Here is a 13,090-nt window from a genome sequence, read left to right as displayed (position 1 = left end):
CCTTGTTTTTATTTAATTTCTCGGTGCAAGATTAACCTGCCAGTCCAGAGGAGACAAAGCATTGAGTTTTGGTAGGTTCTGAATTTCAAAAGAGAGGTCATGGTGTGTGGAAGACTGGGGTAGCATGGTCAGGAGAGTTGAGTTCTGGTATTGACTAATTACGTGTGTAAACTGAGACACACCAGGGAACCTCTTTAAGTACCAATTTCTTCATCTAAACATGAGCCCGTATATAAAACCTCTAAGAAGAACATATTCTAGCTCCACCAAATGTCATCCTGTTAAATATGTGGATGAACCAGTTTCTGTTAGGCTCTTTGGAGAATTCTGACCTCGAATGGTCTAGAAAGATGGGATGATCATAGTTTTTGCTGCCTGTATAAATAATCTTGGGGGAAGGTGTACCCATTAGTGGGCCCTTATCCTTCAGGACTGCCAACTTGAGGACTAAATTTACTTGTGGACACCTTGTGACTGAGGAGCGACTCTGTCCTCTCAGCCTCCCAACCATCTCCTGGATTTGCTTCTTTCCAGATCCAGCCAGGATCTCATGGCTCATCATATGAGCAACCCTTAGTGAGCTCCCTTTTCTATTTGTAGAGTAACAGTTATCCTTTTCTTATGTCTCCCGTTGAGTTGACAGGTGTTCAGAATGATTTGGAAGCTATCTAGCTGAATTCCTGGGACCAGATGAAACTAAGGTCTCCTACTCCTCCGCCATCTTGGACTCCTCCTCTCCCTCTTGGTCTTTTGTTGCATGTGCTCTGCAAACATACAAACCTGGACACACCCAGTCATTGTTCTCGGCCTTCCTGTCAGGCTTTGGAAACCTGCCAGGGAAAATCACTGTTCATTATCAGTGTTCTCCCCTATAAGCCCATAGTTTCCTGTGTTAGCCCAACACACAGAAATACCAGAATCTGACTGTTGTCCACGACCACATTCCTCACTCAGTCCTCACAAGTGTTTAATCTCTCCTGCCCTGTTCTCCCCTCTCTGCACTGCTCTCAGCAGGTAAACGTGACTGCTAGTTTACCAGAGGCCTCGAGAGCCAAGCTCTACTGATCTCTTTCCCAGCTATAGATACGTTTGTCCACTCTTCCCTTCTTCTTCTTCTTCAGAGGAGATCTCCACCCTCCATCTGCCCATGTTCTAGATGCTACCTCCTCCTTCTCTTCTCTTCTGTGTATTTTCAATCCCTTTTCTCTCTCCTGGCTCCTTCCATTTAGTACAAAACAAACCCTCTCCATCTGTCTCACCTGAAAGAATTCTCTGTCTCCTACTAGCTTTAGAGATCAGTTGAAAGATTGCTTAAAGTAGCTCTCCATTTCTCCACTTCCCATCACTGTGTAGCTCCTGGAATCTGATTTAGTCACACAATAAAGAGGACTCTTACTCCAACACCTAAGATGTTTTAGAGATGAAATCTAAAGGGATGTCTTCCATCCTAACCCTAAGTGTTCTTTCTGTAGATTTGGATATCGTTGACACCTTTCTCTGGCTTGAGTGTCCCCACAACTGTATCCCATGTTGTCCCTGGCTTCTTCTCCCTGTTGGTCTCCTGCCATGCCTCACATTTAGACTTGCTGCACAAATGCTAGTGTTCTCCAATGTCCCGTCTCTTTCTAAAGCTCTCCCCACAGGGGTCTCATCTACAGGCAGAGTTCTGACCATTCTCCAGTGGATGAGTCCTAAATCTTCCTCTTCTGCCTTCTTTACACCAACTCGAAACACATCACCTCTGCCGGCCTGCTCTACACCTCCCTGCTCATCCCACGGACACTCCAAACTCAGCAAGTCATCACTTTCCCTCTCCTCTGCTAGTTTCTACCCTTGTGAATGGTATCACCTCCTTTCCAAAGGCAATAAAGCTAGAAATCTGTGTGTTGTCCTACATTCTTCCTTATTCTCCACTCAGTGCATCCAACAAGCTTAAAAACTGCTCAGAAATCCATTTCTTTCTGTCTATTCCTACTGCCACTGCTTGAACCTACTCATCATCTCCTCCCCCCGCTGGCCCTCTGTAATTGCCTTCCAACTGGTCATGTCCACCCTCCCCCAGCTCTGTCTGAACTGTCTTAATAAGATGAAAATCTGATCATGTCCTTTCCTGAATTGAAAGCCTCCAACAATATCCCTAGTTCTAAGCCGTGATGTCAAAAACAGGTGCCTTCAAAGGCTGGGCACACAACGTATGTAATTTGGAGAGCGGCAAAAATGTAGGAAATACAAAGGTCACACCTGCCAAAAAGCAGTCATTTAAAATGAGCTGACATATACAAAGATGGGCATGAAAACACCCTCCTCCTCCGTATCCCTGACTGCTTTTCCAGCCTCACCTTTGGCTAGTTTCCATGGACAGCTCGAGGTCCAGTCATAAAAGCTATTTAAAATTATGCCAAAAGGCCATGTTTGCTCATGCCTCCTGTCTTTGTACGTGTTGTTCTCTCTGCCTTCGTGTCCTTCATCCTCACCACTTGTTCCATTATGGAAGACTCACGCTTTTGATATTCTAGAAACTCTCCCTAATGTATCCTTTTTTTTAAATTTCATTTTTTTTGTGTGTGTTCCAAGATTCACTGTATTTATGCACCACACCCAGTGCTCCATGCAATAAGTGGCCTCCATAATACTCACCACCAGGCTCACCCAACCCCCCAACCCCTCCTCCCCTCCAAAATCCTCAGTTTGTTTCTCAGAGTCCACAGTTCTCATGGTTTGTCTCCCCCTCCCTCATGTATCTTTGATGAATAGACTAACTGGGTTAACTGGCATTCTCTTTCCCTGGGTAAGACACATCGGCTGGGATCCATGGCACACCTGGAGCTCACAGGTAGCAGCACTCACTTGTGGGCTTGTGTGCTTCCCCTCCTGCTGGGTGAGCTGTGTTTGCTGCCAACCTGTTTACGCCTGCACTTGAGGTGACATGATTCAAAAACACATTACATAAGGGCATCTGGGTGGCTCAGTCGGTTAAGTGTCTGCCTTCAGCTCAGGTCAGGTCAGCAGCTCCCTGCTCAGTGGGAAGCCTGCTTCTCCCTCTCCCTCTCCCACTCCCCCATGCTTGTGTTCCCCCTCTGTCTGTCTCTGTCAAATAAATAAGTAAAATTTTAAAAAGTAAATCCACTATTCTTTCATTCACTTGATAAATATTTATAGAGTGCCTGCTATGTGCCAGGGACCCTTCTAAGTGCTGGAGATCCAGCAGTGAACACAACAGATGGGCACCCTTGTCCCTGGAGTTGACATGACATTGTATGGTAATGTACATAATTAGGTCATTCTTCCCACAACTAGTCTGTGAGTTTCTTAATGTCAGAGGCTCTTCTGTTAATCTTTGGATGAAGATTGGGGTTAATCTTTTTTTCAAGGACTAGAACACCATGGGTGCTCAATTAAATGTCTGCTAAAGGACTAATGACCTGCTTCTGGGACTTGCTGGGTTAATAACCATCCAGACGGACCAACTGCTATGGAGGAAAGTCCCCACATACCCCAACATACTTTCTTCTGCTTTGCTTTTAATGGGCCAGCTTGATGGTTTCTGTTGTGGGATTCAAGACCTCAGCACTGGGGAGCTTGGGGCTGAGGCAAGAATAATAATGAAAATAGTTATAACTAAAATTTATTAATGACATTTTGTTCTATGAATAAACGCCATATATATTATTTCATTTAGTGCTCATAACCACCTAACGAGCAGATACTGTTACCATCACCTTTATTTGCAGATGAGAAAGATCAAGGCTTGAAGCTTACAGCAGTTACTCAAAGTCACTTTGAACATGGTCACACAGTTTGATAGTGATAGAACTGGGGTTTGAACTTAGATTTTCTTTCTTTCTCCCCCACCCCAAAACCTGGGTTTTCTGACTTCAAAGCATGTGTACTTTCCTACTTCCCTACACTAGTGCCTTCAATGAGTCTTGGTTGTGTTAGAGTTCCAGAAGCTGAACCACGGGGTGTACGTGCCTCGTGGAAAAACAGAGCCCACTCCGGGGGCCTCTGAGTATAAGGGTTCATTTGAAACAACTATAGTAAAAACCCTGTGCAAGGTAAGTTCATGTAGTGTATCTTCCCCTACGATTATTTCTTTTTCACAAAACAGAACAGTTTATCTACAACAGAAGAGACAAAGCGTCTGATGAACTTTGCATCTCACACGGAGGGTTAGTCAAAGGCTAAGGCAGGACAGAGGAGAATGATTTCGTTCTATTTACACCTCCACGGGGTCTCTGAAGATTGTTCTGTCTCCTGAGAGTCTCTGCCAATTTAGATGACAGATTTCAAATTAGTGACGGAGAAAAGGTTTAGCCTTTTAGTTCTGGAACTTCCTGTATTCAGAATAGCTATTCTCGTGTTCTTTGTATACTTAGTTTTTTCCCTCCTTCCTCATTTATCATGTAGTAATTTGGTATTCTATATAGCATGGGACTTTGAAATACATTTATGAATTTATTCTCATTTCTGACCTTCTAAATAAGCAACTTTCAACTATAATATCATCAAGAAAATAGGCATAGTTTCCTTACTGTCCATAGTGTAAAACTATGAGCTGAAACTATAATTAATATGGCATTCAAGGCTCTATGTGATTTTAACCTGGTCAGTTTTCCCATCTTATCTTCTGCCAATTTTTGTCACTTCACTAATGCCCACTGTGCTAATTCAGACAAATCCAAAACCTTCTAAGCTTTTGACACGCCAAACAGTATGCTGAGAAAGATTTTTCCTGTCTTTTCCAGAAACGGCACCTACCGTTAGATTCTAGTTTAAACCTTCTTCCCTGATTCTCTTACGGGCCCTCCTGGAGATAATCTTTCTCTTCTCTGATCTCTTGCACTGTGTATATCATTCCCTTGGATCTTGGTATTTATTACCTTCCATTGCTTATTAACTTTCTATGACTCTGGCCATCTTAACTGGATGGTTAATTCTTGAGGTTCAAGACAGTTTTAAACTATGGTGTCCTCTGAAATGCTCAGCATATTCCCAGCATGGGGCCAGCATGGGTCTTGAACTCTCAAACATGAGATCAAGACCTGAGCCAAGAATAAGAGTCAAACACTTAACCAATTGAGCCACCCAGGTGCCCCAGCAGAGTACCTAAAGAAAAGGTCACTGAAATGCCATGGTAATTATGTTAATATTATATTAATATTATTTATATTAATTTGTAAGCAAGTTAAAGATCAACTCTTCTAAAAAATGAAAAACATGGGACACCTGAATGGCTCAGTCGATTAAGCCACTGCCTTCGGCTCAGGTCATGATCCCAGGGTCCTGGGATCGAGTCCTGCATTGGGCTCCTTGCTTGGCGGGGAGCCTGCTTTTCCCTCTGCCTTTGCCTGCCACTCTGCCTGCTTGTGTGCTCTTGCTCTCTCTCTCTCTGACAAATAAATAAATAAATAAATAAAATCTTAAAAAAAAAAAAAGAAAACAGGTCATATTTCGATTTTAATTTGACCTTTGAAATTTCTTTGTATCAAGTACTTTTAGGTTCTCTGCATTCACGTACAGGATGAAGAATTTACTGATAGCCAGTAAGAAATTCCAGTATTTTTTATTTCTTAGTTTTGGATATAAAATTGGGTCTGCTCTGTGAGAAGGGAAGTAAGTCAGTGATTGGATGATTACTGTACTTCTGAACCCTACAGTCTGAGCCTTTAAAGTTTGTCTTAAACGATCACTGAAGATTTGCTGATTATGAGAGTTACCATGTTTGTGTAATTTGGCTCTCCATCATGAAGAAGTGGTAGGGTTTCCTTTACTTTAAGGTGCTCAAAATGAATACCTTTCTTATCTTTTTTTTTTCCTTAACTATAAATCAAAAGGAAATATTTACTTATTTATTTACTAGGTTTAAAAACTTATTTCTTAAAAAACAAGCTAGATAATAATTACTGAATACCTGAATGCTTTCAAACCTTTCTTTTCTTTTTCTCTTTAAAAAAATACCTTTCTTTTCTTTGCCAGGTTTCCAAAGTGGGGGGGAGGCAAGAACTACCACAGATTGCTGAAGATATAATAATTTGCAAAAATAATTAGAATTTTTGTTTTATAAGTAAAATAAAATAAATAAAAATAAAATAAAATAAGTAAGTGAGGGTCTTGGTTATCACAAGTGAAAGAGTGCGTGACATAAGCCAAGATGTTGTTTTGTTTGTTTTGGGGGGGTGGTTAGAAACTGTTTAGTTCTTAATCCTAATTTGTACACTCTGAAAAGGCCAGAAAATGTTACATATAGGGAACTTCTCAAATGCTAGACTTCACCTGAAAATTGTAATAGTTTGGAAAATTGAAACTTCAAGTTTAATAGCTAATAGTAATCATACAACTGATAAATATAAAAAACAGGCATTTGAAATATTAAATATATAAAGTACTGAACCTCTATATCATCACAAATGTATTCCTTAATACAGAGCTACCCTACGACCCAGCAATTGCACTACTGGGTATTTACCCTAAAGATACAAATGTAGTGATCTGAAGGGGCACGTGCACCCCAATGTTCATAGTAGCAATGTCCACAGTGCCAAATGATGGAAAGAACCTAGATGTCCATCAACAGATGAATGGATAAAGAAGATGTGGTATAGATATATACAATGGAATACTATGCAGCCATCAAAAGAAATGAAATCTTGCCATTTGCAACAATGTGGACGGAACTAGAGGGTCTTATGCTTAGCGAAATAAGTCAGTCAGAGAAAGACAATTATCATATGATCTCCCTGATATGAGGAAGTGGAGATGCAACGTGGGGGGCTTGGGGGGGTAGGAAAAGAATAAATGAAACAAGATGGGATTGGGAGGGAGACAAACCATCAGAGACTCTTAATCTCACAAAACAAACTGAGGGTTGCCGGGGGCAGGGAGAGGGTGGTTGGGTTATGGACATTGGGGAGGGTATGTGCTATGTTGAGTGCTGTGAAGTGTGTAAACCTGGCGATTCACAGACCTGTACCCCTGGGGGTAATAATACATTATATGTTAATTAAAAAATAATAAATAAAAAATATGTAATGTATAGCTTAATTCATTTTACATTAATTTCAAATATTAAAAGGACTGCTTAACCCTAATTGAGTCTTTTTGTTCTCTAAATACTGTTATTTACTGAATGAGACAGAGAGAGCATGAAAAGGGAAAAGGTCAGAGGGAGAAGCAGACTCTCCGCTGAGCAGGGAGCCTGACACAGGACTTGATGCTGCGACTCCAGAATCATGACCTGAGCCGAAGGCCGTTGCTTAACCAACTGATCCACCCAGGTGTCCTTACTGTTGTTTTCTAAATACTGTTACGGAGATCAAGTCTCATTTGATCCTTATCACAGTTCCACTGGGCAGTCATGACAGATTTATTAAATAAGAGGAAAAATGAGGTTCAGTACAGGCCAGGGTTTCCCAATCTCAGCATGGGTAACATTTTAGGCTGGAAAATTATTTGCTGTGGGGGCTTTTCCTTGCTATAGGATGCTTAGCAGTATCCTTGGACTCCATGTGCTGGATACCAACAGCAACCTCCATCCTATCAGCTGGGACAACCAAAAATATCTCCAGATATTAACAAACATTCTTCGAGGGGGAAAAACCTCCCCCTGTTGGGAGTCACTGGTACAGCCCAAGGGTCACCCAGCATGAGCACTGAGTTGAGAACCCAGACCCTCTAAGAGCTCAGCACAGAACTGCTTAGGCCTTTCGATCGTCCTGCTCATGGCATGAACCCTACGCAGCCCCATCGGATCTCCCGGCGGGCAACAGAAGCTTCCAGCCCGTTACCTGCTCTTTCAGTGAACAATCATTTGCAAAAACAAAATGCCTCCAACCTAGAACAGCTGAGTGATTCTCTTTCCTATTTTGTTCCCTGTAATTCTTCTGATGAATTTCTCCATAAACTGTACTTGGAACCTTGAAAAGAAATCCACGTACCGTTTTATGAAGTTGGAGAAAAGTATCCGATGAGAGTAGCCCAGCCTCCGAATTCTTGCTGTTTCCAGAATTCCAGTGTAGCGCAGCTGTAGGAGAACTTTCTCTTTGTCATATTTTCTTGCCTGACGTTCGTTATTGGGTTTGATGCAACGGACAAAGTGAGGTTGGCCCACCACCATTTTGGATAACAAATCCATCAGGGAATACTGTAATATGCAAGAAAAATAAATTTCTCAGTGTAACGTGCATAAACTTAGAGGCTCGTAAGTCTTTTTATTTATTTATTTATTTAAAAATATTTTATTTATTTGTCAGAGAGAGAGAGACAGAGAGCGAGCACAGGCAGGCAGAGTGGCAGGCAGAGGCAGAGGGAGAAGCAGGCTCCCTGCTGAGCAAGGAGCCTGATGTGGGACTCGATCCCAGGACTTCTGGATCACGACCTGAGCTGAAGGCTGTGGCCCAACCGACTGAGCCACCCAGATGTCCGAAGTCTTTCTTTTTATTATAAGAAAAAAACTCCTGAAAACTGAATGTTACAAATGTTCACATTAATTCGCAGTCAATGGAGAAAAATCCATATTAATGAAAATTTTATTTTTAGCATATTTTTTAAAACACAGCTACTAAAAGAAAATGTAGAGGCATTAGCTCAGAACTTAGCTATCACAAGGTTGCCTGTACATTCTTAAGGCAACTTTAATTAACAGATAATATTACTTTTCATATATTCGGGCACCTAGGTGGCTCAGTGGGTTAAGCCTCTGCCTTCAGCTCAGGTTATGATCCCAGGGTCCTGGGATTGAGCCCCGAGTCGGACTCTCTGCTCATCAGGGAGCCTGCTTCTCTCTCTCTCTCTCTCTCTCTGCCTGCCTCTCTGCCTACTGGTGATCTCTGTCTGTCAAATAAATTTTAAAAAATCTTTAAAAAAATTACTTTTCATATAATTTGTTTGTAAGTAATTATATCCCTTCATGGAAGCTTGCTGATATATAATATTAAGGCATATGACTTAGTTTCTTGCTTATATTATTAACTACCTTGTCTAATTCCTTCTTTATAGAAAGTATGACAGTAAACCCTTCAAGGCCTGTCAGAATCATCTCCTGGGCTAAGGTAAGAAATGAGAAGTGAAAGCAGTTTACTATATAGGATGTAGGAGTTACAAAAAGAAGCAAGCACATTTAAGTATTCTAATCTGCTCTAGCTTGATAATTTTCTTATTTATTTTAGAATTTTCAAAGTCACATAGATAGGAAAAATGTGTGTTCACCAATGGCTTATTAAAGTGGTAGCCAATGACAGTACAACTAAGTATAACATTAGAATAATCACAGTTCGCCTAAAAAGAGAATCTTAGAAAATGATGTTGAAGAGCAGCGCTGCTATTCAATGGCAAGAAAAGGAATGTGTGAACAGAGACAGTTGGTGTTGGTTGGATTTGCTTTTAGTGTTGGAAACAGAAGCTTATGGTTACAAAGCCAGAGGAAGCCAAATATGGAATTACACAAATGACAAAGCCTTGGATTTGCTCAGCTTCTTTTTGAGCACTGAAACTCGGATGTGATCCTCTCACAGCTGGGCTTGCCACATGGGAGTCCCTTAAAAAAAAAAAACATTATAGGGGCACCTGGGTAGTGGGTTAAAGACTCTGCCTTCAGCTCAGGTCATGATCTCAGGGTCCTGGGATCGAGTCCCGCATCGGGCTCTCTGCCCGGTGGGGAGCCTGCTTCCTCCTCCTCTCTCTCTACCTGCCTCTCTGACTACTTGTGATCTATGTCTGTCAAAAAAAAATCTTTAAAAAAATAAAAATCCTTATATACTATGTGGAATTATCTTCTATCACTTTTCACTTCAGCTTGAGGAGGAAAATGATTTTACGAACTAATGTTTTAAACACACGCACAGTCTTGGACGCAGCAACAGTGGACTGATGATGGTCTTGGATAACTCACTTTAAAAAAGGGAGATAATCTCTCTGTAAGTGCACTTGCTAATTTCGTTCTGCTGTGGTCTTGCTGGAAGGTACCAGCAGGAAATGTGAGATAGTAAGCATATAAAGGTACTACGCGCTACTCAAAGATGATTAAGCACACACTCTCTGCTATGAGCTTACGACTTGAAAAAGTATTTAATAATACTTTTTTTAAATACCCAGTTATTTTTAAAAGCATTTCATGATTCTGCTAGAAAACTGAATTTACTCACTCAACACTTATAGTAAATTTAGCCTAATTTCCACCCCTTCTGCCTTGAGTTATACTACTAATAATTTCCAATTTTTAGTTGGTATTTTCTTCATTTTCATTGGCTGGTTAATATGATCTGTTATTAATTTTTTAATTGTTTTTAAAGATCTTATTTATTTATTTGAGAGTGGGCGAGTGAGTGACAGCATGAGAGGTGGAGAGAGGCGTGGAGGGAAAGGACCCCAAGATCATGACCTGAGGGAGGCAGACATTTAACTGACTAAGCCACCTAGGTGCCCCAACACGATTTTATCTGAAGAGATAAAGAAGAATGGACACCAATAATGAGGGCAAGGGTATCTAGAGTTCTTCAGAGAACAGAGGAAGTTTTCTTTTCTCCCCTACTGTCCAAGGAAGAAAGGTAAGATAAGGTCGCCTTGACTTCATGCTAAGGACACAGTGGCTGACTTTCCTGGCATGTTACTATGCTTCCCTGATATCCTTTCTCCTTGCCCCACACCTGTACCAGTTCTTCTTTTGAGGTTTTCACCTTGTCTATGTGCAGGGAGATATGGAATGGACCTGGAAACTCAGCCTTGTCCCATCTGCCCACCCCAAGATCATTTAGGAGTGGGAAGAAGAAATGATAGGTATTTATCATAGCAATGAATTAAAAAACCTGTCAGGTTTTGTTCTAGTGGAAATGTGTTTGGTTCTTTGGATGAATCTTAACCAAAGTAGAAACTCTGATTAACTTAGCATGCAATAATCTTATAGATAAAATATCAAAGCAAACCAACCCATGGGTTTTTGACAGTACTCCCTACTATGTTCTGTATCTAACAAACAGTAAATGGAATACAATGAGAATTATCTTTTGCTAATAGTACTGTGATACTTATTACTAGCTTTTGATTTGTAACTCTCATTTAAAATAAATAACGGGGGCATCTGGTGGCTCATTCAGTTGAGTGTCTGTTTTTGGCTCGGGTCATGATCCCAGAGTCCCAGGGAGTCCCGTGTTGGGCTCCCTGCTCAGCGCAGTGTCTGCTTTTCCCTCTTCCCTTGCCTCTCCCCCTTCTGTATCCTCTCTCACTTTCTCTCTCTCAAATAAATAAATAGAATCTTAAAGAAATTAAAATAAATAAATAACATTCCTGGGGTGACTGAATGGCTGTCAGTTAAGCCTCCGACTCTTGATTTTGGATCAGGTCATGATCTTATGGGTCATGAGATCAAGCCCCGCATTGGGCTCTGTGCTGGGCGTGGAACCTCCTTAGGGTTCTCTTTCTTCATCTCACTCTGCCCTTCCCCCTGTCTGAAATAAATAACATTCCTAAGCACAACACACCATAATTTAATAACTTACTCTAAAATATGATGCCACTGTTTGTGTCTTCATGTTGGTTGTCTCTATGGCATGACGTGTGGCTTCTCCACTTTGATCCTACAAAGACCAAGAAAGACAGTGATGCTTCAGTATCCACTGTACTCTATGATCTACAAGGAGCCCACGGAATTTTCTTCGGGTTTTCATGGTCTATGCTTTCAAATACATAAAATAACAAAAGGTTAATATTTTTGCTTAGGGTAATTGTTTTGTCAACCCCACTAGAATTTTAATTGGTCGTGCAGGGAACGTGAGAGTCTTAGAACTTAATATATTTTTAAGTTGGTCTTAGTGTAACATTAAAACGAGCTATAAAGGAAGGGTTAGGAATGTATCATAACTGCATGATTCTTTTAGTGGCTAGCAGTAATATGAACATAACATAGCTGTTTAAGCAGAAAAGAAAGATCAAAGGGAGAAAACCTAGTAAGTAAAATGCTATTTACTTTTAGGAGCACACAAACACTGTTGTTGTCAAGGTTAGATTTTTAGACTCACTGTCATACAAAATGCATGTTCTTACCTTGGTCAAGTTGATTGATTTTTCTGAAGTCCTCATTTGATAATTTATTAAATTTCCAGTTTTAGAATGTGGCAGATTACCTATAGGAATGTGGAGGAAATTAACATACATTTTAAAATTCTTAATCACTAAAAGACTTTCCTCATTTAGTTAAGTATTAAAATAAACATTGTTGATGTCATAATCGTTATCCTTGGTTAAGTATTTATGAGAAATTTAAGGATAAAATAATATTACAAAATAATTTTAAATAAATTTTAAATTCAGCAAAAACACAGTTTGGAGTTTAGAAGAAATATAGGTAAGTGTTGGATTTCCTTTAATTGCTACAAGATATGATGATATCAACTAATTTGCTTTGTGTGTGTGTGCATGTGTATGTATGCATGTATGTGTTAAATGGCTCTGAGATTTTCTTTAATGCAAAGGTACACTTTACGATGGGCCTTAAAAATTGCATGGATTATTAATTCATATGAAATAGTTATAAGAAAATCAAGGATGGTTGAAAGCAATGGATATGTTCAATCTAACATTCAGAAATATGTGCCTGTTGCTAGGGCTACTTAAATGTGCACAACCCAAGGCCTTGAAAATATTCTGGTGTAGTGAAAAATTATGGTCCCAGAAGCCGGGAAGATATGGATTAGAATACTAGCTGTAGTACTTAAATTGTGTTGCCTGTGGATCATTTACTTAGTCTCTGAGTTGCATTTTGAAACCATATAATGGTGATAATGTTGCCTGCCTCACAGAATTTTGATGACATGTGACAGTATGTCAGGTGCATGGTGCATGCCTGGAAATGTTTATTCTTATTCTCTCTTGTCCAACACCTCAGCAAGCACAATAAACAACCAATCCACAATCCAAGAGTTCATCATCCCACCAGTAATGTTCAAATATATCTCAAAAATTCAGTATCACTTCAGAAAGATTATTTCTTTTCATTCTTTTAGGTGAGAAGTAGAGGTGACATGTTTTTTGTTTGTGTGTTTTTTAGAGAAGGAGAGAGTGTTGTATGCATGCCAGGGGTGGGATGGGGACAGACGGAGAG

The 13,090-nt window shown here is 40.3% G+C and overlaps 1 protein-coding gene across 1 annotated transcript in view; it reads right to left on the bottom strand.

Moving 5' to 3' along the window:
- The window catches only part of MYO3A (myosin IIIA), a 218,340-nt gene that overhangs the window by 47,676 nt on the left and 157,574 nt on the right, over positions 1-13,090 (bottom strand). Inside the window, exons 22-24 of the mRNA XM_044227979.1 lie at positions 12,034-12,113; positions 11,490-11,567; positions 7,935-8,140 (exon numbers count right to left, since the gene is read on the bottom strand). Coding sequence (XP_044083914.1) covers positions 7,935-8,140; positions 11,490-11,567; positions 12,034-12,113 — 364 coding nt within the window. The remainder of the gene's footprint in view (positions 1-7,934; positions 8,141-11,489; positions 11,568-12,033; positions 12,114-13,090) is intronic.

The sequence above is a fragment of the Neovison vison genome, chromosome 12, assembly GCF_020171115.1.
Source record: "Neovison vison isolate M4711 chromosome 12, ASM_NN_V1, whole genome shotgun sequence".
Classification (NCBI taxonomy): Eukaryota; Metazoa; Chordata; class Mammalia; order Carnivora; family Mustelidae; genus Neogale; species Neogale vison.
Note: the sequence above shows the minus strand (reverse complement) of the source record. Positions and strands in the feature narration are given on the sequence as shown.